Raw genomic sequence first — 26,172 nt, 5'->3', positions numbered from 1 at the left:
TCTCATCTATCAGACAGATTCCAATTTGTTGTTGTTAATAATAAATATTCTTCGAGCTCTAGGGTCCCCTGTGGAGTACCACAGGGTTCAGTTCTTGGACCAATTCTCTTTACTATATATATGCTTCCGATTGGCAAAATTATCAGACATCATGGGATTAATTTCCACTGTTATGCTGATGACACTCAGCTATATTTATCCATAACTCCTGATGAACTCAATCAATTACTTTGACTACAGGCATGTCTTGATGGCATGATAAATTCTGACAAGACAGAAGTTATGTTTGGACCAGAGTCCTCAAAAATGTACTTCTTAATCAATCACTTAATCTGGATGCCATTAAATTGGCCTCTGGTAATAATGTAGAAAATCAGGTTTCTAGGGTTTCCCTTTTTCACCTCCAGAATATCGCCAAAATTAGAAACATTCTGTCCAGGAGTGATGCTGAAAAACTAGTCCATGCATTTGTTACTTCAAGGCTGGACTATTGTAATTCTTTACTATCAGGAAGTCCACAAAATGCAGTTCAAAGTCTTCAGCTGATCCAAAATGCTGCAGCAAGAGTTCTGATGAAAATCAACAAGAGGGATCATATTTCTCAAATTTTAGCTTCCCTTCATTGGCTTCCTGTTAAATCAAGAATAGAATTTAAAATTCTTCTTCTAACGTATAAAGCCCTTAATAATCAAGCTCCATCATATATCAGAGCTCTGATTACCCCGTATGTTCCTAACAGAGCACTTCGCTCTCAGACTGCAGGTCTGCTGGTGGTTCCTAGAGTCTCTAAAAGTAGAATGGGAGGCAGATCCTTTAGCTATCAGGCTCCTCTCCTGTGGAACCAACTCCCAGTTTTGGTCCGTCAGGCAGACACCCCGTCTACTTTTAAGACTAATCTTAAAACTTTCCTTTTTGACAAAGCTTATAGTCAGAGTGGCTCATGTTACCCTGAGCTATCTCTATAGTTATGCTGTGATAGGCTTAGGCTGCTGGAGGACATCAGGGTCTATTTCTCTCTCTCTGCTGAGTTCTCCTACTGCTCTCCAATCTGCATTGTTTGTTGTTATTTCAGCTTTGAACTTTTTGGTCTTTTATTCTTCATAGAAGGTACACCTGGTCTGGCGTTCTGTTAGCTGTGACATCATCAGGGGAGGCAGATCATCCACTATTACCATCTAACATAGAAAGTACTCCTGGATCAATGTGAGCTTCTGAGCTTTCTGTGTCTCTGCTCTGTCTTCTCTAACATAGAAAGTACTCCTGGGTCAATGTGAGCTTCTGTGCTTTCTGTGTCTCTGCTCTGTCTTCTCTAACATAGAAAGTACTCCTGGGTCAATGTGAGCTTCTGAGCTTTCTGTGTCTCTGCTCTGTCTTCTCTAACATAGAAAGTACTCCTGGGTCAATGTGAGCTTCTGAGCTTTCTGTGTCTCTGCTCTGTCTTCTCTAAGCCCCAGTGGGTGGAGGCAGATGAGCGTTCACACTGAGCCTGGTTCTGGTTCTGCTGGAGGTTCTCCTCCCTGTTAAAGGGGAGTTTTCCTCTCCACTGTCGCTTCATGCATGCTCAATATGAGGGATTGCTGCAAAGCCATCAACAATGCAGACGACTGTCCACTGTGGCTCTACGCTCTTTCAGGAGGAGTGAATGCTGCTTGGAGAGACTTGATGCAACCTGCTGGGTTTCCTTAGAGAGGAAACTTTCTCACCAACCTGGAGGATCTGATGGAGTCTGACTTTGGAAAGAACCTTGAGACGACATGTTGTTAATTGGAGCTATAGAAATAAAATTTAATTGAATCGGGATAGATAAGCGTCCAGCTTGTTACCTGAACCAACATCTACCAGTTTTTTTTTTTTTTTTTTTACAGTCAGCACAGCTTTGTGTTTTTTTTAAATTGGCATTGCTTCCACTTTATCACAACAAATAACGACTCGGACACATAACACGTTGAAAATAAATAAACTATATTTAACCAAGGTCAACCTCATTTGAATTAAGAGCTTCATTTTCTTTCAGTAACACGTTACATCTCATGCCATGTTTTTTTTAAAAAAAACACAGTTTTTTTTCCCAGATTTTTTTTCTTTTGCAATTCATACAAAGAAAAAAACTTCAGTTAATTTATTAGAATATTGGGTAATGTATATGTCTATCACATGATATTATTATAATAACTCGGTCGTAGTTTCCCTACAAAGATTCAGGCAGAGAGAAATATTTTTTTTTAAAAATCATCACATTAAACAAGTTCACAGAGACACGTTGAGGAGCAGTAATGGGGGGGTGAACACCAACACAGACACGGATATCAAACAGCAAAATAAAAGCCCTACAGCCCCTCTGAGGAGGCGTCCTGCAGACCAAGGCAACAAAAAGAGGAAACAGTGGACAGATGTGGTTTCACAGACACAATCTGACAACGCAGGAAAAAAAAGGAGAAGTCTTCTGGCGTCCATCACAGTAGACCATGCTGCTAACACACAAACACACGGATTCATCATGCATGTGCAGAGGAACACGGAGGGCGATGCAAACACAGAACACGCGGGGGGGGGAGGCGGCGAGGGCTGGATCACATCTATCTAAGGAACAGCAAAGGCCGAGGCCCACAGTTAGTACAGAAGTTCACGGAAAGGCGGAGCATCGGCGGGACGTTGTGGCGGCGTCTCCACCTCTGCAGCCAGAGACCGACGAGCTCTCCGGCCGCGTCCCACACCGTTTCCTCATGTAAACATGCTACTTTACACGTAAAGGCCCTCCTTCACAAGGACCGGGTGAAGAAATGCACGGAGGGTTACAGTAAACACTGCGGCAGGAGAAGGTGTGAACGCTGCTGATGAGACTAAATGAATATTGCACACAAAGACCAACCGCAGACCGTCGGCCTCAAGGAGACGCAGCACAGCCTCTCTTCAATAAAAATAAAAAAATAATCTCCTCACAACAACTCCACATCAACAGAAACCAGGCGATGGAAGACTGAACCGGCCAATATCCAGAAAAACTAGACCAAAAAGTACCACTGGCTCAGTAAATATATCTATATTCCATGAAAAGTAAACTAAACCATAAGGCTTTAAACACAGTGTTCTGTTCTCTGTTAATTTTTCCCATTTATTTCCCAAAACAATTCTTTTTTTTTCACATTTCGGTTTCCATCACAGTTGTTTTCCCTTATTTTGTCTCTTTTAGGTTTTTCTTTTTTAAGAAAGTCTCCATTGATCCCATGAAGGAGCTAAAGTGCAAAAAGGACAAGGAGACAGAAATCACTATATTGACATTTTTAAATTCTCAACTGACTCAATTAATGCATAATCTTTTAAAATGCACAATTCAATCAACTACAAAGGTAAAATAGCGGGACTGGGTTCTGATATAGTCCAATTCAAAGACATTTATTTAAAATACTCATGCTGTTCTACACAGTTATAGGCTACTTTTGTCTCTGATTTGTCGCCTGGGTTAAATATCTTTGTTTATGCAGACGACATCCAGCTTTATGTAATGAAAGGAATCAGTGACTAACGAGAATAACGAGAATAAATGAGACTATAGCAGTAACTTTATGAGAACTTTTACAAAAAAACATAGTCTTCCCTTGTGTTTATTCTCATATCCTTGTATACCCTCCTCCCCCCCAAAAAAAGTATTATGGCCATAGTTTTTATAGAAAATAAAGTACATTTCCACAATAAAAAAGAACGAAAAAATTTAAGCTTAATTTCACACATTTGGGAGAAAAAAACTGGATGTTTTCTGATGTCGAATATTCGTGAATTTCTTAGAACTAAATAGTTATCCATGATTACATACATCAATTTGTTTGATTAAAACAAGCATATTGTAAAGTCAAACTGTTTTATCATCATTTGGATCATCTCCTGACCCCCACTTTGGGAACTCTATCCTCAACCTTCACCAATCAAACCTGTTCCAGACGAACTCATTCTTAGACAAAATAAACATTCAAGACAAACCACATTTAGTCCAGGCCAAAATCTAGATAAACAAAATTTCTTTATAGAAAAATAAAGTAATTATAGATAAATTCCAGACAAACCAAGTACCTGTTAGACAAAAAGGGAATCCACTGTAGACGGATTCTAGAGGAATCAGCTAAACTGATCTGGAAAACAAAGTAAAATCAGAATCAGCTTTTATTGGCAGACTTTGGTTGCCTCCTTACTTTCAACGTACGGCTGCAGCTTCAAACACTTTACGGGCTAATCAGTTTATTCTAGACCAATTCTGGACCAACCAAAGTGATTCAAATTTAATTACAGAAACACCAAACGCTTTAAAAACAAGGATTTGTTTCAGCTAAATGAAACTCTTTCCAGGTAAAACAAACTACAACCACTTCAGACCGTCTCTAGCCAAATCAGCTCGGCTCGTTCCAATCATCTTCTGAGCAAAGCAAACTGGTTCCAGACTGAGTCTAGACAATGTAAACCCTTTCTATAGAAACCAGAGTCACTCCAGACTGGTTTAGGATAAAGATTACTCGTTATAGAGTTAATCCAGACAAACCAAAGTTACTCTCTTCAGTTTTTTCTTTAGAGCTTTTGCTTTCATTCTGGAACGGACAGCAGGTTCATAAATACAGCTGGATAAGGAATAAATAATGTTAGGGAAACAAATTGGAAAAATTAAGTTATTCAACAGTATATCTTTTGAATTTATGTATTCATGGAATTTTTTAAAACTTTATTTTTACTTGATTTTGGCAGTTTCAGCCTTCCGTATCAGCAGCAGACAGCGTGCCTCAGTAACATCAGCTGTTTGGATGCTTTCACTGTTGAAGCTGTGGAAAATATATTAAACTCTAATCCACTACAGTGTTGCGTAATGTCATCTGCACGACCAGTTTTACACACTGATGCTCGTCTAAATGTCGTCTGTAAATATAAAAAAAGTCAACCTTGGCTTCACCTGCAAGGAAAAGATACAAAATCAGTTTTAGAAAGTTTACAAAGTGTTACTTTGGGGTAAACGGCTTCAATCTTTGACGTTAACACAACAGTGATGTTAGGATGTGGAGCACTTAGCAATTTTAGGGTGAAGTTTCAAATGCAAGAACCACAAATATTGGATTTTTAACGCACGTCTCATTGAAAAGTACAATAATTATATCGACCCAGGCTGCTAGTTGTTCATGATTTCATTAGTAGCAAACTAAGGCGACTCGCTTTGTTCGCTGCTTTTTTAGACATTTTTCCAGGACTGACTCCTCATGTTCCTCAAACTAGAAGATAAAAACCCTGAAAAGAGTCCTAGGCGGTTTTTACACAGTTCAGGGTTTCCGTAGCTCCCAGGTTCTCCTCTACGGTCCATTTCAGTAGCCTCAGTCAGACTGGTTGGGAGTCTGCGTTAAAATACTGAGCAGCGTACGTTCCCTGCAGGGCCGCGTACTCCGGCGCCATCAGAGCTCAGCAGTCTACGAAAATGACCGACTCACCGCTGACTTCCTGTTTCAGGACCAGCAGGTCCTGACGGCTGTCTCCACACTGACGCACCGCAGAGCTACGCTTCCTGGAGACATTTCCACCCTCTCTCTGATGCACATTCTTCAAAATTATCAATGTCTGCTGGACCAGAAGCATCCAGATCCAGTGTTAAAGTAGACAGCAGAACCAGTTTTTTTATATATTGCACACGACTAAATCAAGGGTAACACCATGTATGAGTGAAAAGCTGGGCGCTTTGTACAGCTGGAAGCTTAAATACCAACATTTATCAGTGATTTGTTTTTTTTCCTTAAGGCATCTGTTGTTTGTTATCTGAGAGCATCAGCGTGCTGCACACCAGAATCCTGCAGGCCAACAGAAGACATCGTTGGAGGGAGTTTCTAAGCGACTCCGTTGTATTCTGGCGGCTTTAAAAGCTTAATTTCTGTAAACTAATACTGCTGTCTGGTTAGACTGCATGTGCTTGTGCGTCTGCAGTCATTAAAGGCGGCATGCCGCAGTCAGTCATGCCAACGGATATGAGCGAAGTGTCTGCAGAGACCACCCGTCTGAGGAGGAACCCGCATCCTTCACCGCTCATCCCTTTAAACGTGGGTTCTATTGTGAAGAGGCTTTCTAGCTGCTTCTGCATGCAAGGGGGGGGGGGGCAACTTTAAAGACGACACAGACGTTTGACTCTCTGGTCCGTAGTGGACTTTTAAAAACTCAGGTTCTACTAAATAATCACATTTAGGGAAACCCTTTTTTCCTCCTCTCAGCCGTTTTCAGTGTCTGATGTATTTACAGCGGGCGGAGGACGGCCTTCGTCCAAACGGCGCGTCAGGAACGAGCCGCCGCGGTAAACACGAGAAATATCAGCGCTTTGTAAACATTTGACTCATTCTCTCCACCTCCCCGGTGTAGAAAGATGAAGCTGTAGAGCCGCGGCGGGTAAAGGATTTTTAACGTCTCTGTTTTATCTTTACACCAAAGGTTTCTGAGGGTGTGAGGAGTCGTCACAGCCCAGCTCACTTCCTGTCAGCCAGGACTCTGAAAACCTGCTCAGCAGCTTCCCTCATGGTCCCAGAAGGTTTGTTCATTGTGATCTGTTTACATATAAACATGTCTCTGTCAGATTTCTACCTCAAAGGGGGGCGGGGTGGGGGGGTGAGGGTGTACAGGCGGGTTGTAGAGGACAGGCTGGGCCGCGCTCTCCCTGCCACTAAAAGCCCTTGATGTGGCAGTAGGCCTCCAGGCTGGAGAAGAAGATGTAGAGCAGCCAGAGGCCGAAGAACAGCATGGTGGTCAGCAGGCGGGACACTCTGGGGCCGCCCAGCTCGCCGCCGATGGAGGGCCGGCGCCTGAACAGCAGCACGGCCATGCAGATGAAAGCGAAGATGGTGAAGAGCGTGACGGAGAAGGCCAGCGATCCCGGGTCCACGATGAACTGTTTGCCTTTGGCCGCCCAGTAGACGGCGGCCACCGACCACGCCACGCCGATCCCCAGGAACACGTTGACCGCGTTGCTGCCCGTGACGTTCCCGACGGACGCGTCGGCGTGCTGGTCCTGCATGGCGGCCACTTTGCTGGCAAAGGTGTCTGCGGGTGGGGGGGGGAAAGGGGAGAAGAGAGCAGGTGAGACACGGCGGCAGAAAAAAGTTCTGCTGCTCAGAGAGGAACAACGTTAGCAGAACACAACCACAAGCTTCAACGTGTTCACCAGGACGTCTGTGAGAAACGTGAAGCAATGTGTAACTGTAGCCATGCTTAATGCTCAAAGGTTTTACTGAAGAAAAGCACCAAACATGTGGTCTGCATTTGTATCCAGGGCAGGGCCTCTGGAGTCACTCGTCTGTAGAACCACCTTCTGCTGACAGGACGACTGCAGGCCTTCAGCAGATCGGCTCAGCTTCACACATCTAGAAACGGAAATGTTTCCCCGTTCTTATTGGAAAAACGGATTGTGAGCATCTGTGAATGTCGCTGACTACTGGCACAGATTGCTTAGTGGATTTATGTCTAATTGTTCAGGGTGGAATTCCTGCTGGAAGCTGTGGCTGGACGATAATACAATAATATTTATCGATCGACAGGCGTATATGGATGATAGAAACAAAAAAGTTCGATAAAAAGTTCAATAGAATATTAGTTTTCTTTCCTTTTGCATTCTAGCCATGTAGGTTAATATTATATCCTCCCAACCAATCACAACGCAGACCCAGGAACCAAGCTCCGCCCCCTTCAGAGAGTTCAGAGAGCACACGTTATTTTATTGTTTCTAAAAAACTTGCAGTTTTGGTAAAAAGTTGGTTGACTAAAGGGTGGAGTTTGAATTCAGTGTTTGTGTCTGTATCTAAAAATATGTTGCTATTTTGTAGCGTCCCACATCATGATGCTGCCACCGCCATGTTTTATCATGGAGATGCCGTGTTCAGTGTAATGAGTGGAGTTTGGTTTCCATTACAAACAGCTTTTTGGAGCAAAAAGTTTCCATTTTACTGTAGGAGAAGCGTCTTCTTTCACATATTTGCAGCTTGTAAACAGGAGTCTTATGGCGAGCTTTAAAATATCATTTACTTCTTGTCACTCTTCCATAACGCACAGGCCTATTTGCCTGGGATATATATTGTTTTAATATCTAATTCTGCTTTAAACTTCTCCACAGCTCCCTCCCTGGCCGTTCCACTGTGTTCCTGGGCCTTTATGACGGTAGTTGTTCTCTAACAAACCTCTGAGGTAGGGCTGGGCGATAAATTGCTTTAATCGATTACTTCGAAATTACAATTTATCAAGATTTAATATTAGGAAAAATCTGGCTTTTATTTTGCCAATGAACTCATTAGGCTTCCTTGAAGAGAATAGCAGCAATGCTGAGTAATATATAGTCAAAATATTGCAAAGAGGAAACTTTTTTTTAACCAAATTTATTACATTTACTTATTTTATTAAGTTGAAGTTACACAAGTGAATTAAAGCCTGTTCTCACCTCATTGTGTAAAACCAACAGCAGCAAACATTTAGTTATATTTTCATTGTTTACAATAACAACAATGTTTTAGGATGTTTTTCAGATTGGATTTAGTTTCTTTTTTAATTCAGATCAAATCCCAGACAAAATACTTAATTTAAAAGCAAGTTTTCAAAATAATTGATCTAAATTTATTTTTGTAAAATGAAAAGGAGGGTAAAAATTGATTAATCGGGTTCGGTATAATAACAATAAATAAAATAATAAAATCAGCCCTAGTTGAAGCCTTCACAGGCTTTTATATTGAGGATAAAATTCACAAAGGTGGATTCTGTTTACAGGTTAAGTGGCTCCTGGAGGCACTGGATTTTATCTCCATTTAAATTTGTGAAAAATGAAAACATAAAAACATTACCGACATAAAATCCAAATGATCACATTAAAGTTTGTGGTTGTAACATGGGAAAATGTGACAAGTTCAAATGGTTTCAACGTTTGTTTGCGAGGAACCACAGAGGACTGCATAAACAACACAACGAAAAATAATTAAAGTTCTGACCCAAAACCTACTGAAAAGACATAAAAAAAGATAATGAGACACATAATGGCTTCAACGAAAAATAAAACTACCACACAGTAATACTTAATTACAACCCCCCCCAAAGAAAATCAATCATGAGATCCAAAATTATACAAAAAAACCCACAAAATTCTGATTATTTCAGCTTTTAGCTTTATGTTCTCCTTTTTTTTAGCTCTGTAGCAGCAACATCTGGCCAGATGTTCTGCTCTGACAACATCCTGGAGGGCAAAATATGCAAAATACACCTATTTTTCATGCTTTGTTATAAATATTGTCATTTTTTTAATCTATGTTAATGCAAGTGTGAATAAACAGGAAGACTAATGGAACAAAATAAAGCATTAGATGCATGCTTAAGCAAAGATGAAAAGAAGACACAAAGTAAACCATAAAAAACGACGCAGAGGACATTTCAAACCCACCTGGGATTGAGGTTCCCAGAGCCACAAACACCACAGCGGTCACGCTGTCCCGCAGCCCCACAGTGCAGCCGAAGTGGGACGCCAAGTCCCCGATGATGGCGGTGAGGAACCCGATGACACTGATGGACACGATGAAGCAGGCCCAGCCGTTCCAGTACTCTGTGGGTGGGACGCAGGCGAACAGAACCTTCCAGAAGACGGTGAGGAAATGCATAACGTAGTCGTAACACGATGGGAGACGCTCCTCACGGCCTTCCTCGTCGTCGTCGCCGTCGCCTGGAGGAGAGCGGAGAGGTAAGGCGCGTTAAAAACATGAATTATTCAGCTCTGCACTGCAAAAACTAAACAAAAAATAAGTCAAATTTTCTTGAAATTAGTGTAGATGTCCTTGTTTTGAGCACGTAAATAAGATGATTTGCCAATGGAATGAGATTTTTGCACTTAAAATAGTAACAACTCGTCTCCATCATCTTCTTTAGAGGGCAGAATATCTAATTATCTCATTTTAGGGGTCAAAATACTCATTCCATTGGCAGATCATCTTATTTACCTTCACAAATCAAGGACAAATACACAAATTTCAACAAAATATGACTTATTTTTAGTTCCGTTTTTGCAGTGTGATAGGCTTGTCTTTGCTTTAGTCTTATTTTAAAGGAGCAATGAGTAAGAAATTTACTGCAAAATCAACCTAAGTCATTCTCATTTGTCACCCAGGATGGAAGTAACATTCCCTATAAACAATCCGTCCTCTCCATCAACAATGTCTTAGTCACGTTTTTCTCCTTTTAAACCTAGAGGTACGGTCCAGAACTACTTTGGTTCAGAGTGCAGCCCGTGTTTACTTCCTGGTTCCTCAGGCTCCAGTACAAAAGGAGGTGACATCAATTATCTACTTAAACAATACTAAAAAAATGATGAAACATTATGTTATTTGAGGCCCCAGTTAGTTGTATTTTTAAATATTGCCTTGTAAATGTATGTAAAGGTGGCCAATGTAAAATTAAAAAGGATCGTAGCTAAGGTGAGATAATTTATTCCTAATTATATTTCCTGGCTCTCCCAGCATGTAAGCGCCAGATTCTTGAACGCCTTTGTGTGAGTAGACCACCCAGCGATCCTTGTTCTGATTTCCTGTTACTGATCCGTATCTCTCCAGTTTTCCAGACGGAGCCGTCAGGATCAATCCCCCAGAGCCAGCGCTACCTCCTCGGTGTGTTTTCACCCTCACTGAGTTACTCCACTAACCTTATTCTCCTCTCTGCAGAGATCCTGATACGAGTTCCGGTCGTTTCCTGTTCCAGCTACACCACTTTATTGAAAATAAGCCTTTTAAAACGTTGAACTCATTGTATTGGTTGAATTACTGGGTCTCAAGAATCTGATGGTGCATTATAATACTGTATATCATGTTGGTGAAGATTCTCAGTCTTCCAGGTCATGGTCATTCCAAAAAAAAGGTAAAAAAAACAAAGCAACTGGACTAGTTTTTCATAGTTGAAGACGTTTCGCTTCCTCTCCAGGAAGCTTTCTCAATTCAAAAAGTCTGGAGTAATGTGGAGTAACAAGCTTTATACTACTGCCTAATAAAGGCCTTGTAAAGGCTTAGATAACATGCAAATTCAACCGAAACAGGTCCACCCCTTAGTACGTCTTCAACTACGAAAAACAAGTCCAGTTGCTTTGTTTTTTACTTTTTTTGGAACTGTATATCATGCTGTACTGATGCATTCTGTATCAATATGTCTCTAAACTGCTTTAACTGCTTATTTATCCAGGTGATGTTTATCATCACAGATGCTAAAAATGTTCCCCTAATACGAATGATAGAGGCTGGATGGTAGGAGCAGTATCCAGAGAGTTTTTTTTATAAAAAGTTCTGGAAATCTAAATAGAGACCAGGTATATTTTCCACAGCCAGGTGGCAGCAGAGGTCTCTGATTTTTCTCCCTGAGCAGAAACAGGACCAGGCTGTGAAAATTAAATGAAAGGGTTAATTTAAGACAAAACATCTTGGCTCAAGACTGGTTTAGATAAAAAAAAAGACGAAAGTGACGTTAAAATCAGCATTTTCAAAACTGTGACACCCATCATTAAGAACACAGCAGTGGCTTTAAGAGCACCACAGATCCAGATTGATAACCAGACGTTTTACAGCTAAACTTGGAGCGGTCAGCGCCAAACGGACCTGATGGCGATCCTGAATGATAAACGGTTCCATCCGTCACCCTTACCGGTCCAAACAGAGCTCACCTGCGCTGACGGTGACGGCCTCCACGAACTGCTCCCTCCAGGAGTGCGTGCCGATCACCAGCGCCAGGTTGGTCTTCTTAATGAGCTTGTCGACGGTGCTCTGCCAATCAGAACACACTTGATCAGAGACGCTCAGGGACAGGTGACAGGCGCTCAGGTGAGGCCTGCAGAAACTCGTTAATCTCGCTTTGACGAGGCGTGAGCAGAGAAGAGGGTGAGAACGTCACAGTTTCAGACAGAAAAGGTAATTTACTTCAGAACACTAAAGTAGTCCTTAAAGGAGAGAGCTGCTTTTCTGAGGTCATTGCTGATGTCTTTCCGCCCCAACATTGGCTGCAGTCACACCTAAACTCTCCACAGCAAGAAAACTGCTGGAACCGCTTTTATAGAGCAGCTCACCCTTATTTATGATCAGTTGTTAAATATATTTTACTACCAGCACCTTAGTCTCATCAAAATTAATTTCATTTGTAAGCAAATAAAAAAACAAGCTGTACTAAAACAGGTCAAACTGAGACACAGATAATAATAATAAAACAGGACAAAAAGCAGAAAGTGACGCATCACAAAGACTGTAGTGAAATAAAGCAGAAACAAACCGTCTCACAGGGTTTAAAAGCTACTGAAAACACTTAAAAACAGCCAAAGAAGCCTGTCTAACATTTTACGGCCTGATCTCCAGTTTCTGGTTCCGCCAACAGAAAGCGGTCCGTCAAGGACAGAAATGCCGTAAACGCGTTTAAAAGCCGAGAAGAATGGTTTAAAAGTCAATAAGGAGAGATGTTTGCTGTTTGTGTCGTAGAAGAAGAGCGGCATGACGGAGCGGCCTGAGTTATTATCTCCAGGCCACGCTTTCACACGACTGGTTCCATCTCTGAAAGAAACCACAGACCTGGTCGTCAAAGCTGGACCCCATGGAGGCAGCGAAGGGTGCGCTTAGTTTTTCAGAGCCAGAGTTTTTGTTTTGGCTTTATTTCTGTGTGGAATCTGTCGTGCTGTTTAGGAGATTAGGCCGAGGCGTTAGCTGAGTTGTAGATACTTACATCTACTTTTCTAGAAGGGAAAGCAGTAATGATCATCAGTAATGTGTGTGGACTGTAAAGTAGTTATAGAGCTGCGGGGTGGGTGGGGGGGTGCTTCTGCAGCAGAGACCTGCAGAGGTGCACGCCTCCAGCGAGCCGCTGTACGGAGGGCAACTAATGCATCTTCAATAATTCAGAGCCACAGTGGGGGGGGGGGGGGGGGGGGGGGGGGGGGGCATTGGTCCAGTGGAGGGAAACAGAGCAAAGGTGGATTATGAAACATGTCCAGGTGACCACAGGGTTTTCCATTTCAGATCCTTTTGTCTAAAGTCGGGCGTACACTGTACGATTTTTTGCCCTTTTTAGGCCGATTCGTCCGTCGTGCAACAATTTGGATCGGGCTTCATTTCAGCTGCATAGTGCTTCCTGTGTGGTGTAGCATCCAGGGCGTAACGAGGGGCGATCAGCCTCTCACCATCTCCCCATCAGGAACCAGACGGTTGGTTGTATGGGGCCCTTTACTAGGTTATTTTGATAAACTTGTAACTCTCCCTTCTCACTAGTAAACAAGTCCCAATGTAGGGTGTTTCCATTTGGGATAATAATCCCCCCCTCCCTTTCTTTTTATTTTTTTAATTCCTCCCAATTTTATTTATTTATTTTTTTCTCTTTACCAGCACAGGGGTAGTTGGGGTTGGATGGGGTTTATCAAATTATAAAAATGTTGAATTGCTGTGTGGTTCTTGTTATATTGTACACGGTCAAAGGAATTGTAACAACTGCTAAACACTACAATCTGAATGGCATTGTACATGTTTTAACAACATTAAAAATATGATAAAAAAAAAAAGAAAAGAAAATCAAACATGTCTGACATCCAGTCGACCCTCCTGAGGTGATGGTGAGCGCCTCCTGCTGGTGAAGCAGAGCTACGAGCCGATTTCCCCCAACCTCACACTGAGCATGTGCAGACAAGGGAATTCATCTTCTTCTTCTCAGAGGAAAACACAGGAGAGGAGAGAATCATGATGGCGGTACGTGTGACATGGAGTCAAACTACGGAGGAGAAACTCGTAGAATTACCAAGGCAGCGAGTTTGGTTCTAGTGAGCCTCATATTTAACAGAGAGCATCAACATTTGACCCTTTTTCTTCTTCTACTGTTTATGTTTGGCTTCCGGATAGACGAGTCCGAGTAGCGCCATCTCTCTACGAGGCTAAGTCCGACGTTTTAGACGTACAGTGTGAGCAGTCAGGTCACATCAGAGCATCAGGCCATACAGAACAGAGATGGAGAGCAGTTTGTTTAAATTAAATTAATTAAAAAGTCATTTCTGGTTTAGTTGTTTTTTTGTATTTCTTTTTTACCAAGTTTCTGCTATAATCAAACATTATAACCATCTAAACTCAGGCGACACGCGGCCCACAGAGGTGCAGAAGAAGGAAAGGAGTGAATGTGCACCTTGAACTCGTACGACTCCTCGATGACCACCTCCAGGCGGCTGTGCTCGCCCAGGATGGGCTTCCCCATCTCAGCGATCCTCCGGGCCTCCTCTTCCTCAGAGCTCAGCTGCCCCTCCGCTGCCTCTGTGGGACAGAGAGAAAAACACAGAAACAATGAAATGAAATAAAAAAAAAACGCCTTTCTCTTCCCCCCCAGGATCCAGAATCAACAACAGTCTGGGGGCTGAGGCCTGGGCGGCTCCCTGGGGAGCGGCGGCGTCAGTCTGGGCATGACAGGGGGAGATGGAGGAAGATGAGGAAGATGAGGAAGATGTAATGTGTGTTTTTATCTGTGAGAGATCAGCACACTGAGAGCCATGCAGCAGATTTCAGGGACGGCTCTGCAGAGAGGGACAACGATCCTGCTCTACCTCCTTTAGGCTCACAGACCAGAATAACTTAACGCCTTATGTTCACTTTGTGTCAGTAAATCAAAGTCATTATTTTTTATTTTAGAAAAGATGAGAAACTACATTTATCAACTGGTGTGAATCCAGCTGAAATTCAGATATTTTATTGTGTGTAGTTTTCCAGTTTGATTGGAAACAAAGACGGCGAAATGCATTTGAAGTGGATGTAATAAAGGGAAATTAGGACCTCCTCCAGGTTCTTAAGCTTGGCTCTAAAATAAACAAAAATAATAAATAAAAAATAGATGGTTGATCTCTGCCATGGTCAGATATCCAGAAAAGATCAAGCAGCACGTAGTCAGACTGCTCCTCACAGCCTTGTTCATGTATCGATCTAAATTCTGGAGATTTTATCTTGAAATAATGACCAGATTTAACAAATTGTCAGAAACAAACATTTGATTAAAGATTCATTAAAACTAAGTCATAAAGTCCTTTAATCCTTTAATCCTCAACAATTTCCCCTCATTTTCTAAGATGATTGTTTAGTTTCTCTGCCTCAAATCATCAAGCAGGTGATGTTAGAGCTACTGAATAATTTCTATTGTTCTATTGATGGATGGATGCAAGGATGGATGGATGAATGGATGGATGAATTAATGATCAATTGATGGATGAATGAATGAATGATCGATGGACGAATGGATGGATGCAAGGATGGATGGATGATAAATTGATAGATTGGACGGATGCAAGGATGGATGGATGAATGGATGGATGGATGAATGAATGAATGATCGATGGACGAATGGATGAATGGATGGATGCAAGGATGGATGGATGAATGATGGATGGATAAATGATGAATGGATGAATGATGGATGGATGGATGAATGGATGGTTGGATGGATGGATGAATGGATGATAGATGGATGGATGAATGGATGAATGGATGGATGCAAGAATGGATGGATGAATGACGGATGGATAAATGATGAAAGGATGAATGATGGATGGATGGATGAATGGATGTATGGATGTATGGATGAATGGATGGATGAATGGATTAATGATCAATGGATGGATGCAAGGATGGATGGATGAATGGATTAATGATCAATGGATGGATGGATGCAAGGATGGATGGATGAATGGATGATAGATGGATGGATGGATGGATTAATGATCAATTGATGGATGAATGATGGATGGATGGATGAATGATGGATGGATAAATGATGAATGGATGAATGATGGATGGATAAATGATGAATGGATGAATGATGGATGGATGAATGGATGAATGGATCAATGATGAATAGATGGATGGCAGGATGGATTGTTAATTTGTCCACAACCATGTTTTCTAATAAAGTTTTAAATAACTCATCAAAGCCTGAAGTGATTCGGCTCAGGTTGAGTCAGTGGAACCTCCATCACTGAAACACAGCAAACCTTCAACAAATCTCAATCCAAGCGCTAAATAAATGAACCGTTCCGCCGTCTGAACCCGTCCTCCAGCTCCTTTTGGTTTCAGAATCCCACGCGGCAAAACCCACAGAAGCGCCACAAATCTGGGAAGAAACGCGAGTTAAAGGGAAACTACTGCGGCAACAAACCAGCCAGACTGAGAGGCAACAGAGCCTGGAGGAAAGGCGCCTGCTGAGCAGAGCAAGAAGCAGCAACTGTTTCAGCCCAGAGCGCTGGCGGCTGCGCTCACACGCTCCCATCTGTCAGCTCTCGGCCCACTTCCTGGTTCTGGTTCTCATCCAGCCAACCGGAGCTCACGTCGGGGAAACAGCCCAGAGCCAATCAGAGAGTAAAGGGAATGAGATCAGGAGCTAAAGAAGGTTGCTCTCAGCCGACCTGCATTTATTTCACACTGCAGAAATAAAAGTTGACTTTATTTGGCCAGAAAAAAAGTTTTTCAACCTGTTATTGGATTATTATCCTAAAGTCACTATGACCTGACGCCACTTCAGGACATGTGAGCACTGGAGACACGAGAACTGCACATCAAGGCCAAGACCAATGTTGGCGTATTTACTGAGCAGGATAATGATTGTCTGGGATAGATGTGATAGTTTGGGGTTAGTTTTTAGTTTTGGACTTCCCTTTATTTAATCTGTCACTCCTCTCTCACCAGCCAGTAATCAGCCAGTTGAGTTGAGCCACCAGCCAATCAGTTTGCCTGTCACTAGTCACCAACCAATCAGTTTGTTCCATTTCCAGTCTCCACCCTTCTTTAGATCAGTTCCAATTAGTTTTCAACTCCAGTCACCTGTTCACTCCTCTATATATAGCTGCCTCAGACCGCTCTTCAGTGCCAGATTATTACAAACCTTCCGGTGAGTCTTATCTAACGTTTTTGCCTTCCAGCCCGTAATTCAATTCCTGCTTGTCTCCTGTTTTTCTGAGCTTGCCTAGACCTTGTTGGATCTGAACGCCTGCCGGTTATGGACCTGTAACGACGCTACGACTCTGCTCTCGTATTCTGCTCAAGACATTCTTGCACCTCGGATCACCCGGCTGGATTTTGGACTGGTTTCTGGACTGTTGAACTCTAATTATCCTTTTCCTTCCCCCTGCCTGTCTTCCTGTTCCGACCATTGCCTGCTTAATTATTAAACTATCTAAAACGTTCTCTGCTTGTCTGGCTGAATTTTGGGTCCTCTGTTTTGTCTTAGGGCGAGGCCGCCGTCAGGTATTAGTAAGAGGCGAGAGCGAAGGCTGGACAGAAACAGGCAGACGAAGGCTGCAGCCGGACCGTAGGGGGTGATTACTTTCATCTAACCCAGGGGTGTCAAACTCATTTTGGTTTAGGGGCCGCATTCAGCTTAATCTGATCTCAAGAGGGCCACACGAGTAAACTCATTGTAAGATTAAATAGAACTAATAAATGTGGACTTGTTGTTGATTTTTATATTAAGTTATTTTCACTTTTACAAAATATATTATGAATAACCTCAGCGTTTTTAAGAAAAGTATGTGCAATTTCAACAATACTTTTACTCAGTTAAACATTTACTTGTGCGTTATGCATAAGAACTGATCACAGTGATTGTACAATGTTGAAAATCTAACCCTATTCACATTATTTAGAACTTAAAAACACTGTCCTGCATGACAAAATACATCAAACAGATAAAAATTAAAAATTTATTTAAAATCATTTTTCCACACCTGAAGCTTAATCTGCTAATTAAAACACAGCGCCCCTCGTGGACAATATGGGAACTGCAGATTTTCAATTAAATGAAGTACATGTTTTTTTCAATTATTGTTTTATCATTCTTTTCCTTTTATCTCCTTTTTCTTTCACCTTTTCTTTGTTTTCTTGTTCTTCCTTTCCTCTCCTACTTTCCCATTGTAGTGTCCATATCATTTGAGATATTCCCCGCATGAATCATAATAAAACTATTCACATTCATAAATTAAGCGGAGCACTATGGAAAAAGCAGTTCTGCTCCACTTGTGAAAGTCAAATCTGGTGAGCTCTTTTTGGCATTAAGACAATTCTTGTTGCCGCATTGCCAGACAGGACACTAAAAAAATATATATATTTTTTTTCTTGAATAATGATAATGCATTTAGCCACCGGGCTGGACTAAATTGTTCGGCGGGCCGGAACCGGCTGGAACTTCACCGACTTCTTCACCGTTTCCTTATTCAATAAGTCTTGGAGGTCAGTTATAGTTTGACTTTCCTGCCGCGGGGACGTGTTAGCGCTCGTCGGGGCCGGTGGCAACGTTAAAATGTTTCCGTTTGAATCCTCTAATTGTCAGTAAGAGGCGATCAGAGCAGCTTTGATCCGGCTGAATATGCAGCAGGGCATCTTCTCGTTTGTGTTTATTCAGACTTCCTAAGCAGCTGTTTGGGATTCAGCTCTGACTGCTGCAGGTTTTAAAAGTGGCCCTTCTCTGTATTCGCCGGTGACTTTAGTTTGCAACTGATGCTTTTTCACATTTATACTTAGATGTCATTCGTTAACACTTAAACGCTGATCACTCACTGCAGGAGCCCTGCCACCACTAGATGTCTGCGTCTGGTTTATTCACAGGGTTCCTACATATTTATGCATGTTAATATATTTCATACTCTGTGGCGTCTCTGCGTTTGGGCCCAGTGGGGCCAGACCCCACCAGATGTCGCTGTGGGGTTCTATCTTTGCAATAATCAGTGGGAGATGGTCGTTCTGTATAAAGCAATACTGTCAAAAAGACAAATTTCCTTGACAATAAATTCTGTAATAAACATTTGTGTCTATGTATCTAAGCTCAGCAGCTAAATCCTCCTGAGGAGCCTTAATATTGGGGCCCACCAACGTTTGTTTAACTAATGAATGTCTGAAGTCACAGTGAGCATGCTCAGTACGCTCTCAGTAGACAGCTGTGGGGCACAAATCCTACGGCCCCAAGCTCAGATCGTCCAATCAGAACACTGGAAATGCAGACACTACGTTTACGTTCTGCTGGATAGTGTGTGACCATCTAATCAAGGCAGATTTATTTATATAGAACATTTCAGTACAAGGACAATGCAAATTGGGAAATAACAGAATAAAAGCAAGAAACAAAAAACAGTTGGAATAAAATGTAGGAAGTCTAAGACTAAGAACGTAGAGAACATGGACCCGGTTCTGAAGTCCTTCCACTAAGACTAAGAACATAGAGAACATGGACCCGGTTCTGAAGTCCTCACTAAGACTAAGAACGTAGAGAACATGGACCCGGTTCTGAAGTCCTTCCACTAAGACTAAGAACGTAGAGAACATGGACCCGGTTCTGAAGTCCTCACTAAGACTAAGAACGTAGAGAACATGGACCCGGTTCTAAAGTCCTCACTGAGACTAAGAACGTAGAGAACATCGACCCGGTTCTGAAGTCCTTCCACTAAGACTAAGAACGTAGAGAACATGGACCCGGTTCTGAAGTCCTTCCACTAAGACTAAGAACATAGAGAACATGGACCCGGTTCTGAAGTCCTCACTGAGACTAAGAACGTAGAGAACATCGACCCGGTTCTGAAGTCCTTCCACTAAGACTAAGAACGTAGAGAACATGGACCCGGTTCTGAAGTCCTCACTAAGACTAAGAACGTAGAGAACATGGACCCGGTTCTAAAGTCCTCACTGAGACTAAGAACGTAGAGAACATCGACCCGGTTCTGAAGTCCTTCCACTAAGACTAAGAACGTAGAGAACATGGACCCGGTTCTGAAGTCCTTCCACTAAGACTAAGAACGTAGAGAACATGGACCTGGTTCTGAAGTCCTTCCACTAAGACTAAGAACGTAGAGAACATGGACCCGGTTCTGAAGTCCTTCCACTAAGATTAAGAACGTAGAGAACATGGACCCGGTTCTGAAGTCCTCACTAAGACTAAGAACGCAGAGAACATGGACCCGGTTCTGAAGTCCTTCCACTAAGACTAAGAACGTAGAGAACATGGACCCGGTTCTGAAGTCCTTCCACTAAGACTAAGAACGTAGAGAACATGGACCCGGTTCTGAAGTCCTTCCACTAAGACTAAGAACGTAGAGAACATGGACCTGGTTCTGAAGTCCTTCCACTAAGACTAAGAACGTAGAGAACATGGACCTGGTTCTGAAGTCCTTCCACTAAGACTAAGAACGTAGAGAACATGGACCCGGTTCTGAAGTCCTCACTAAGACTAAGAACGTAGAGAACATGGACCCGGTTCTGAAGTCCTCACTAAGACTAAGAACGTAGAGAACATGGACCCGGTTCTGAAGTCCTTCCACTAAGACTAAGAACGTAGAGAACATGGACCCGGTTCTGAAGTCCTTCCACTAAGACTAAGAACGTAGAGAACATGGACCCGGTTCTGAAGTCCTTCCACTAAGACTAAGAACGTAGAGAACATGGACCCGGTTCTGAAGTCCTTCCACTAAGACTAAGAACGTAGAGAACATGGACCCGGTTGTGAAGTCCTTCCACTAAGACTAAGAACGTAGAGAACATGGACCCGGTTCTGAAGTCCTTCCACTAAGACTAAGAACGTAGAGAACATGGACCCGGTTCTGAAGTCCTTCCACTAAGACTAAGAACGTAGAGAACATGGACCCGGTTCTGAAGTCCTTCCACTAAGACTAAGAACGTAGAGAACATGGACCTGGTTCTGAAGTCCTTCCACTAAGATTAAGAACGTAGAGAACATGGACCCGGTTCTGAAGTCCTCACTAAGACTAAGAACGCAGAGAACATGGACCCGGTTCTGAAGTCCTTCCACTAAGACTAAGAACGTAGAGAACATGGACCCGGTTCTGAAGTCCTTCCACTAAGACTAAGAACGTAGAGAACATGGACCCGGTTCTGAAGTCCTTCCACTAAGACTAAGAACGTAGAGAACATGGACCTGGTTCTGAAGTCCTTCCACTAAGACTAAGAACGTAGAGAACATGGACCTGGTTCTGAAGTCCTTCCACTAAGACTAAGAACGTAGAGAACATGGACCCGGTTCTGAAGTCCTCACTAAGACTAAGAACGTAGAGAACATGGACCCGGTTCTGAAGTCCTCACTAAGACTAAGAACGTAGAGAACATGGACCCGGTTCTGAAGTCCTTCCACTAAGACTAAGAACGTAGAGAACATGGACCCGGTTCTGAAGTCCTTCCACTAAGACTAAGAACGTAGAGAACATGGACCCGGTTCTGAAGTCCTTCCACTAAGACTAAGAACGTAGAGAACATGGACCCGGTTCTGAAGTCCTTCCACTAAGACTAAGAACGTAGAGAACATGGACCCGGTTGTGAAGTCCTTCCACTAAGACTAAGAACGTAGAGAACATGGACCCGGTTCTGAAGTCCTTCCACTAAGACTAAGAACGTAGAGAACATGGACCCGGTTCTGAAGTCCTTCCACTAAGACTAAGAACGTAGAGAACATGGACCCGGTTCTGAAGTCCTCACTAAGACTAAGAACGTAGAGAACATAGACCCGGTTCTGAAGTCCTCAGTAAGACTAAGAACGTAGAGAACAAGAACCCGGTTCTGAAGTCCTCACTAAGACTAAGAACGTAGAGAACATGGACCCGGTTCTGAAGTCCTTCCACTAAGACTAAGAACGTAGAGAACATGGACCTGGTTCTGAAGTCCTTCCACTAAGACTAAGAACGTAGAGAACATGGACCCGGTTCTGAAGTCCTTCCACTAAGATTAAGAACGTAGAGAACATGGACCCGGTTCTGAAGTCCTCACTAAGACTAAGAACGCAGAGAACATGGACCCGGTTCTGAAGTCCTTCCACTAAGACTAAGAACGTAGAGAACATGGACCCGGTTCTGAAGTCCTTCCACTAAGACTAAGAACGTAGAGAACATGGACCCGGTTCTGAAGTCCTTCCACTAAGACTAAGAACGTAGAGAACATGGACCTGGTTCTGAAGTCCTTCCACTAAGACTAAGAACGTAGAGAACATGGACCTGGTTCTGAAGTCCTTCCACTAAGACTAAGAACGTAGAGAACATGGACCCGGTTCTGAAGTCCTCACTAAGACTAAGAACGTAGAGAACATGGACCCGGTTCTGAAGTCCTTCCACTAAGACTAAGAACGTAGAGAACATGGACCCGGTTCTGAAGTCCTTCCACTAAGACTAAGAACGTAGAGAACATGGACCCGGTTCTGAAGTCCTTCCACTAAGACTAAGAACGTAGAGAACATGGACCCGGTTCTGAAGTCCTTCCACTAAGACTAAGAACGTAGAGAACATGGACCCGGTTGTGAAGTCCTTCCACTAAGACTAAGAACGTAGAGAACATGGACCCGGTTCTGAAGTCCTTCCACTAAGACTAAGAACGTAGAGAACATGGACCCGGTTCTGAAGTCCTTCCACTAAGACTAAGAACGTAGAGAACATGGACCCGGTTCTGAAGTCCTTCCACTAAGACTAAGAACGTAGAGAACATGGACCTGGTTCTGAAGTCCTTCCACTAAGATTAAGAACGTAGAGAACATGGACCCGGTTCTGAAGTCCTCACTAAGACTAAGAACGCAGAGAACATGGACCCGGTTCTGAAGTCCTTCCACTAAGACTAAGAACGTAGAGAACATGGACCCGGTTCTGAAGTCCTTCCACTAAGACTAAGAACGTAGAGAACATGGACCCGGTTCTGAAGTCCTTCCACTAAGACTAAGAACGTAGAGAACATGGACCTGGTTCTGAAGTCCTTCCACTAAGACTAAGAACGTAGAGAACATGGACCTGGTTCTGAAGTCCTTCCACTAAGACTAAGAACGTAGAGAACATGGACCCGGTTCTGATGTCCTCACTAAGACTAAGAACGTAGAGAACATGGACCCGGTTCTGAAGTCCTCACTAAGACTAAGAACGTAGAGAACATGGACCCGGTTCTGAAGTCCTTCCACTAAGACTAAGAACGTAGAGAACATGGACCCGGTTCTGAAGTCCTTCCACTAAGACTAAGAACGTAGAGAACATGGACCCGGTTCTGAAGTCCTTCCACTAAGACTAAGAACGTAGAGAACATGGACCCGGTTCTGAAGTCCTTCCACTAAGACTAAGAACGTAGAGAACATGGACCCGGTTGTGAAGTCCTTCCACTAAGACTAAGAACGTAGAGAACATGGACCCGGTTCTGAAGTCCTTCCACTAAGACTAAGAACGTAGAGAACATGGACCCGGTTCTGAAGTCCTTCCACTAAGACTAAGAACGTAGAGAACATGGACCCGGTTCTGAAGTCCTCACTAAGACTAAGAACGTAGAGAACATAGACCCGGTTCTGAAGTCCTCAGTAAGACTAAGAACGTAGAGAACAAGAACCCGGTTCTGAAGTCCTCACTAAGACTAAGAACGTAGAGAACATGGACCCGGTTCTGAAGTCCTTCCACTAAGACTAAGAACGTAGAGAACATGGACCCGGTTCTGAAGTCCTCAGTAAGACTAAGAACGTAGAGAACATGGACCCGGTTCTGAAGTCCTTCCACTAAGACTAAGAACGTAGAGAACATGGACCCGGTTCTGAAGTCCTTCCACTAAGACTAAGAACGTAGAGAACATGGACCCGGTTCTGAAGTCCTTCCACTAAGACTAAGAACATAGAGAACATGGACCCGGTTCTGAAGTCCTCACTAAGACTAAGAACGTAGAGAACATGGACCCGGTTCTGAAGTCCTTCCACTAAGACTAAGAACGTAGAGAACATGGACCCGGTTCTGAAGTCCTCAGTAAGACTAAGAACGTAGAGAACAAGAACCCGGTTCTGAAATCCTCACTAAGACTAAGAACGTAGAGAACATGGACCCGGTTCTGAAGTCCTCACTAAGACTAAGAACGTAGAGAACATGGACCCGGTTCTGAAGTCCTCACTAAGACTAAGAACGTAGAGAGCATGGACCCGGTTCTGAAGTCCTCACTAAGACTAAGAACGTAGAGAACATGGACCCGGTTCTGAAGTCCTCACTAAGACTAAGAACGTAGAGAACATGGACCCGGTTCTGAAGTCCTTCCACTAAGACTAAGAACGTAGAGAACATGGACCCGGTTCTGAAGTCCTCACTAAGACTAAGAACGTAGAGAACATGGACCCGGTTCTGAAGTCCTCACTAAGACTAAGAACGTAGAGAACATGGACCCGGTTCTGAAGTCCTCACTAAGACTAAGAACGTAGAGAACATGGACCCGGTTCTGAAGTCCTTCCACTAAAACTAAGAAGGTAGAGAACATGGACCCAGTTCTGAAGTCCTCACTAAGACTAAGAACGTAGAGAACATGGACCCGGTTCTGAAGTCCTCACTAAGACTAAGAACGTAGAGAACATGGACCTGGTTCTGAAGTCCTCACTAAGACTAAGAACGTAGAGAACATGGACCCGGTTCTGAAGTCCTCACTAAGACTAAGAACGTAGAGAACATGGACCCGGTTCTGAAGTCCTCACTAAGACTAAGAACGTAGAGAACATGGACCCGGTTCTGAAGTCCCCACTAAGACTAAGAACGTAGAGAACATGGACCCGGTTCTGAAGTCCTCACTAAGACTAAGAACGTAGAGAACATGGACCCGGTTCTGAAGTCCTTCCACTAAGACTAAGAGTGTAGAGAACATGGACCCGGTTCTGAAGTCCTCACTAAGACTAAGAACGTAGAGAACATGGACCCGGTTCTGAAGTCCTCACTAAGACTAAGAACGTAGAGAACATGGACCCGGTTCTGAAGTCCCCACTAAGACTAAGAACGTAGAGAACATAGACCCGGTTCTGAAGTCCTCACTAAGACTAAGAACGTAGAGAACATGGACCCGGTTCTGAAGTCCTCACTAAGAACGTAGAGAACATGGACCCGGTTCTGAAGTCCTCACTAAGACTAAGAACGTAGAGAACATGGACCCGGTTCTGAAGTCCTCACTAAGACTAAGAACGTAGAGAACATGGACCCGGTTCTGAAGTCCTCACTAAGACTAAGAACGTAGAGAACATAGACCCGGTTCTGAAGTCCTCACTAAGACTAAGAACGTAGAGAACATGGACCCGGTTCTGAAGTCCTTCCACTAAGACTAAGAGTGTAGAGAACATGGACCCGGTTCTGAAGTCCTCACTAAGACTAAGAACGTAGAGAACATGGACCCCGGTTCTGAAGTCCCCACTAAGACTAAGAACGTAGAGAACATAGACCCGGTTCTGAAGTCCTCACTAAGACTAAGAACGTAGAGAACATGGACCCGGTTCTGAAGTCCTCACTAAGAACGTAGAGAACATGGACCCGGTTCTGAAGTCCTCACTAAGACTAAGAACGTAGAGAACATGGACCCGGTTCTGAAGTCCTCACTAAGACTAAGAACGTAGAGAACATGGACCCGGTTCTGAAGTCCTTCCACTAAGACTAAGAACGTAGAGAACATGGACCCGGTTCTGAAGTCCCCACTAAGACTAAGAACGTAGAGAACATGGACCCGGTTCTGAAGTCCCCACTAAGACTAAGAACGTAGAGAACATGGACCCGGTTCTGAAGTCCTCACTAAGACTAAGAACGTAGAGAACATGGACCCGGTTCTGAAGTCCTCACTAAGACTAAGAACGTAGAGAACATGGACCCGGTTCTGAAGTCCTCACTAAGACTAAGAACGTAGAGAACATGGACCCGGTTCTGAAGTCCTCACTAAGACTAAGAACGTAGAGAACATGGACCCGGTTCTGAAGTCCTCACTAAGACTAAGAACGTAGAGAACATGGACCCGGTTCTGAAGTCCTCACTAAGACTAAGAACGTAGAGAACATGGACCCGGTTCTGAAGTCCTTCCACTAAGACTAAGAACGTAGAGAACATGGACCCGGTTCTGAAGTCCTCACTAAGACTAAGAACGTAGAGAACATGGACCCGGTTCTGAAGTCCTCACTAAGACTAAGAACGTAGAGAACATGGACCCGGTTCTGAAGTCCTCACTAAGACTAAGAACGTAGAGAACATGGACCCGGTTCTGAAGTCCTCACTAAGACTAAGAACGTAGAGAACATGGACCGGTTCTGAAGTCCTTCCACTAAGACTAAGAACGTAGAGAACATGGACCCGGTTCTGAAGTCCTTCCACTAAGACTAAGAACGTAGAGAACATGGACCCGGTTCTGAAGTCCTTCCACTAAGACTAAGAACGTA

At 43.3% G+C, this 26,172-nt stretch overlaps 1 protein-coding gene across 1 annotated transcript in view; it reads right to left on the bottom strand.

The window, feature by feature from the left end:
• Nucleotides 1-4,708: 4,708 nt before the first annotated feature.
• The window catches only part of slc8a2b (solute carrier family 8 member 2b), a 208,993-nt gene continuing 187,529 nt past the window's right edge, over nt 4,709-26,172 (bottom strand). Inside the window, exons 14-17 of the mRNA XM_036131588.1 lie at nt 14,155-14,279; nt 11,672-11,771; nt 9,419-9,694; nt 4,709-7,044 (exon numbers count right to left, since the gene is read on the bottom strand). Coding sequence (XP_035987481.1) covers nt 6,668-7,044; nt 9,419-9,694; nt 11,672-11,771; nt 14,155-14,279 — 878 coding nt within the window. The 3' untranslated portion in view covers nt 4,709-6,667. The remainder of the gene's footprint in view (nt 7,045-9,418; nt 9,695-11,671; nt 11,772-14,154; nt 14,280-26,172) is intronic.

Source organism: Fundulus heteroclitus, unplaced genomic scaffold (genome assembly GCF_011125445.2).
Source record: "Fundulus heteroclitus isolate FHET01 unplaced genomic scaffold, MU-UCD_Fhet_4.1 scaffold_44, whole genome shotgun sequence".
In the NCBI taxonomy this organism is placed as follows: Eukaryota; Metazoa; Chordata; class Actinopteri; order Cyprinodontiformes; family Fundulidae; genus Fundulus; species Fundulus heteroclitus.
Note: the sequence above shows the minus strand (reverse complement) of the source record. Positions and strands in the feature narration are given on the sequence as shown.